At 39.4% G+C, this 5,812-nt stretch overlaps 1 protein-coding gene across 1 annotated transcript in view; it reads right to left on the reverse strand.

Annotated features, from left to right (window-relative positions):
* LOC109394765 (cytosolic carboxypeptidase 4-like) overlaps positions 1-5,812 on the reverse strand; it is a 338,338-nt gene that overhangs the window by 3,274 nt on the left and 329,252 nt on the right. Inside the window, exon 8 of the mRNA XM_019665197.1 lies at positions 3,457-3,621. Within this exon, the coding sequence (XP_019520742.1) occupies positions 3,457-3,621 (165 nt within the window). The remainder of the gene's footprint in view (positions 1-3,456; positions 3,622-5,812) is intronic.

Consider the following 5,812-nt stretch of genomic DNA (forward strand, 5'->3'; position numbering starts at 1 on the left):
TAGGAAGTTCATGGCATTATTTTAATGTCTTAACAAAATCAGAACCACTCTATCAGCCAATCTCTGGGTGTTCTCATCAAGATTGCAAGGGGGCTGGTGTTTCGCCAGCCAGAATATCATAATTCAAGGGAGAAGAAAGAGAAAATGGGGACAAGAGGCATATATTTCTGCTTACATTTTATTGGCTAGAACTGTATGTTTGAGCTAACTCTATAGCTTTACAATGGTCTGAAAGTGAGTATTTTATTTAGCTTGTTCAAGCTCTTTAAAGAGACAGGTAGGAGAGAAGGGTGCTAGAACTGAGTGTTGGGTGAGCCAACCAACCATGTCTGCCACACAATACTTAGATGCCAAGGCTGCTACAAAGTATCGATCGCTATCCACCCACGTATTGGTAAGCAAGGTCACTGACACAATTATTTACACGATTAATTTTTTTTTCTTGATAACCCACCCCAAAATAAGTTGAAGTGCACATTTGAATCTAAAATTGGCTACTACCCTCATCATTACATAACTTTTAATATCAATGATATGGGAAGAATATTTACAGTATTACAGAAAATTACTTATTGGTAAGACAGATATAGGGCCCACAAAAATAAGTTTGAAAAGCATATGTACTGATAATTTATGAGGAAGTGCAATTAATAAGCAAACATAGGAAAATATCCTATCATTTAAACAAAAATATTTCTTACGCCCAGCAAATTGGTAGACATATTTAGATTTAAAATACTTAGTGTGACTTTTATGATAAAAGCTGGCACATATCAAAATACAATGACATTTGACATAATATCACTTCTGGGAACTTTTCCTAAGGACTGTTCAAAATACATTTTATGCTATGTACATAAAATGTATATTATGTCGAGATTAAATATAACAATCAAAGCTTAACAGAAATAAAACCCTAAATATCTAATAAAGAAAAATGACTAAGGGAATTACAATGGAATACATTTGATGGGCTATAATGAAGCCACTAAAATGATAATTATAATAATCACTTACCAATATGGAAAATGCTTATGATTTAATGATAGGTGGAAAAAAACCAAAATACAAAGCATGTATTGATGTAATTTCTGGTGAAGATTTGCAATGAAAGCAGAGGTGGCTATCCCCAAACCCCAAAACACACTTTTAAACAATATTCTTATGCTTTGCCAATAAAATACAAAATATTTGGAGAGGAGGCTCTATGATCTTGTGAAGAGAACATCCACACACGAAAATCTTTAAAAAATTACCGCTTCCTAGAAAAATGTTTAAAAATCAGTACAGTATACCAATAAATGAATAGAATTCCCTTTAGCAGTTTGTAACATCTATCTTTCATATTCTAAAATACATTTAGATTTCTTTTTATTTATTTTATGTATAACTTATTGACATTAAAGATTAGCATCTTTCATCGTTTTGGGAAAATGTCACCCAGTATCTCTTTGAATACTGCCTATCCCCCATTCCCTGCCAAGGAAATCAAAGATAAGCCTAATACTCCTATTAAGTTATTTTCACTCTGTCCTCCATAACTCTTTACTTTCATCATTTTTCATTCTATCACTGTAACTCTGAATTTTTCTTATCAATGCACCACTTTAATAATTGTCTCTGCAGCTTTATTGAATCTGCTTTTTAACTCATTCATCTCAAAAACTGAAAAACTATAAACAGTTATTTTATATTCCCTATGTGATTATTCCTGCATATAAGGTCTTTATGGGCATCATTCATGAGTTTGATTTTTCTGTTTAATGTTAATAAGGTAGGATTCCTTAAGTATTTTATAATTTTTTAGAAGTCTAAATTCATATTTTGTTGAATTTGAGGGAAGGCTTTGTGGATTGGTTTTCATGCTCTTTCTTCCAGAAAGAACTTGTGCGTTTCTCCCATAAATACTTGGGGATTACCAATCAGGGACCACTCTATGCTAAAGTTTTGAGTTCTTTTGGGCTATACTGTACATACTTGAATTTTGACCCCAAACCTTCTTGATGGAGGGTTTGTGTTGAGAAATTATAAATGAAGGTGTTTCCCTTTTTGTTTTTCCCTGCTCTACCCAAAGCCATGGCCTAAACAGTCAATCATTCCTACTTTCTACCTTGGCAGACTACGGTTTTACAAGTTCATTGATGGCACTTGTCCTCTTTGGAGGTCCTGGCTTTGTGTGGTTTTCAAGCAGTCCTCACATCTTGCACATAACTCTGTCTTTATCCCCAAACACAAGTTATAAGCAAACAGGGATTAGCATCTGCCTCAAAGACCTACAAAGTGTATCTCTTTTTTATAAAACTGGGCACTAGAGGGAAAACCTATACACACAGGGAAGATGTAATGCCTATGCAGAAATGCTACAGTTAAAAGGGTGGAACTATGAAGACACCAAACAAATGTGTTTTTATTAAATATTTACTGCCAAAAAAGAGAAAAATCTGGGCATTTTTTTTGTTTCCAATCTCAGAATCAAGAGTATATTGCATTTGTGAAAGTACCACAAAATGCATAAAATGGGAATAATAAGAGCTCAAAAGAAACTTGATTATTGAAATGCGAAATATAATTTCTAAATTAAAAGCCAAATGGAGAGAGTTAAACTGTTCAGTGCAGAGCATAAAATCCAGTATGCAAAAGACAACCTCATAAATTTTTCAGTATCTCAAGGGGGAAAAATGCATTAAAATAGTAAGTTAAACACATAAATAAGAATTTTAGAATAGATTAAGGAAAAGTGATCTACTCCCATTTGGAATTTCAGGCTCAGATGGCATAGTAATCCCACAAGAAACCAAGAAGAAGAAAAAAGAGAAAAGAGGATTAGGAGAATTCTGGCAAGGAGAGCTTCTGTGTTTAAAAAAAAAAAAAATCTTAGTTTGCAGATCAAACAGGCTCACCTAATATATAAGGTATAATTAATGAAAAAAATAAAGTATTAGGATCCCTACAAATAATTACTATTAAATAGTCCCAAATTTGCTCACACTATTAAATACCAAAGACAATGAAGCAACATGTGCAGACCTGAGGAGAAAATATTGTGTCTCAAAAATGCTGTTTTTGTGTAAGGGCGTCAGGAAGACAAATCCAGAGAAGATGAAGCATTCGATGCAAATCACGCATCAAGAAAAGTTTCAGGGCTGGTCGAGTGGCTTGTTAGTTAAGAGTTGGATTGGGAACGCAAGCTCTGAGCACCAGGGCCGCCGGTTCGGATCCCACATGAGGGCCAGTGATGCTGAGCCCTCTACAGCTAAGATGGTAAACAACAGCTCGACCTGCAGCTGGGCTGCTGTGAGGCAACGGCGTAGGCTGCAGGGGGGCTGCAGTGGGCTGCCATGGGCTACCGTGTGTAGCCAACAGCCAGCGTGAGCGGCCCGCAGCCACAATGAGTGGCCGTCCAGAAGCCGGTGACTGATCTGCCTCGCCCGGGAAGAGCGCAATGATGGTGCCAACTTGGGCCAGTGAAGCAACNAGCACTTCCTCCTCAGCATTCAGTAGGGTGGCCGCACGGCTCAGGAGCTGATGGCTGCAGGTGACGGATTTGAGCTCCAAGATGAGGAGACCCAGGCAGAACATGGCTCCCATCTCCTCCAGTTCATGGGTGCCAAACTGTAGACCCTGCCGGGGAGACAAAGCAGCCAACGGTGACTCTACTGAGTGGAGACCATTTCAGAATGGGAGGAGGGACTTCCGGACACCTGTCTATCGCAGATACTGAGAATTCATATTATTTCTCAGCCCCTGTTCGATGTGTTTTGTTGTGTGCTCTGTGGATGGTTGGTTGTCAGCCTGCATTACGTTGACATTCAGGGCTTCCCAGAAGTACCCAAGACAATGAGCTGGTAGGGAACTGTCAGGCAGAAGGGTGGGTGAGAACTGGACGTCACCTCACCCAGATAGAAGCAGCCGTGCGTCTATCTGTATTTTTAAAGGGTATTTGCTGCTGAAACAAAAGTGTGTAAACAATCTAAGAAATTCCCTTTCTCTCCCGTAAATGTATGAACCAATGGAGAAGACCGAGGGTGGGTCCTTCATATATAAACACCGAAACCTAAAAAACACAGCTATTTATTACAAACCACCTACAGAGCTGTACTGAGATAATGCCTGAATGCCCAGCCATGATATGTGCTTTCTGCTATTATTCATGAAGTAACAGGTGATGACAACAATTAACAAACAACTTTACTGCACATTTCCTATGTGCCAGGTACTGTTCTGAGCCCTTTTAGGTGCATCAGCTCGGTGACTCCTTACCTGAGCCCTGTGAGGTGGGTATCATTACTCTCTCCATTCCATAGAGAAGACATTTAAACCCACAGAGCTGATACTTCACCCAGGGCCTCGCAGCTAGTAACACACACCCACAAGTGAATTCTGACTTGACTACTCAACAGGAAGTGCTATACATGGACTGAGAGGGACTCTATTTCATGGTGAGGTAGGATGTGCATGGTTTTTGAAATTAGGTTGGCATCCTGATTTCACTATTCTCCATCAGTGTCATCTTAGACTTAATGAACTTTATTAGCCTTGATTTGCTCATCTGTACAATGGGATGATAATTCTTCCCTCCCTGCACTTGGGCATGTAATTATAAGGAATATTTCAACGTCTTCACAATACTGATCAACATTCGCTCAGGTTCTCTTTCCTTCTTCCTAGTAAAGATGTTTACTAGGACAGAATTCAAAGTGGTCCTGAGGTCTTTGGTGTGTAACATACATTTCAATTAAATAAAAAAGAGTCAATAATTGAATATTGTTTGTTTTTCTTTAAAAATGGATCTTCACATCCAAATAAGACTAATACAGAAAAAAAGCGATGGGGCAGTAATAATCTTAAAACATGGTGGTCATAATGGTTCCAAGGAAAAAAACCGAAGTTCCAAACTGGGAAATCGTAAGCCTCACAAGGTAATTTCTAGTAAAAGGCTAAGGGCAAGTGGCAAGTTCTCAAGTTTATTTCAGCTGTTGGAAAATGTGGTTTGCTGCATGTTTGGACACCTGGTTTCCTAAAGAAATGAGACATTATTTTGGAGTTAATGAAAATCTGTTACTCTATAAACAACAGCAGTGGGAGGGGAAGGGCAGATGTTTAACGAGTTATTTTTCTTTAGTCAGTAGAAAAAGATCACTTTTTAAAGAGAAAAACCCCAGAGTCCCTTTCCATGTGCTCAAGATCTAAGGTCTGATTCTTTCCCTCAACCCTGTTTTCCTGGCCGCTTTTCTTCCTTCTAGAATGGCTGGCTCGGTTGGGAGAAATAAGCTGAAGGCACACCCTCCTCTTCAGCCAGCCACCTTGCTGGTGGCAAGGGAGAGTAGACAAGGGGGTCACGAGTAAGAATCCAGCGCCTCAGGGCAGGCGGCACCCCAGCATGCAGCAGAGCACATAACAGGAGCTCTAGGAAGGTCAGAGCAAGGACAAGTCCTTGGGGAAACAAATCTCATAGCATGCGCCATATTGACAGGTCAGGGCAATGCCTTCACACCAGTCAACTTCTATGCAACAATGGCCAAAATGATAGCATTTTTGTAGAGCAAAAGTATCTCCATACCCCAGATATCAGTCCATTTATTTCAGGCAATAGGTGGTATCACAAAAAGATGAGTCCAGAAGATCTCAAGGAAAGGAACTTGTACCACTTAGTGGCTGCGGGGTCTTAGGCCAGTCACTTACTCCATTTTGCTCTCTACTGTTAATCTCTCTGTGCTACTCTATTCTCCACTGTCTCACAGTATCAAAAATATTTGTGGGCCGGCCGAGTGGCGCAATGGTTAAGAACTGGCTTGGGATGCCAGAGGGCCCC

This window comes from Hipposideros armiger, unplaced genomic scaffold (assembly GCF_001890085.2).
Source record: "Hipposideros armiger isolate ML-2016 unplaced genomic scaffold, ASM189008v1 scaffold_436, whole genome shotgun sequence".
Lineage (NCBI taxonomy): Eukaryota > Metazoa > Chordata > Mammalia > Chiroptera > Hipposideridae > Hipposideros > Hipposideros armiger.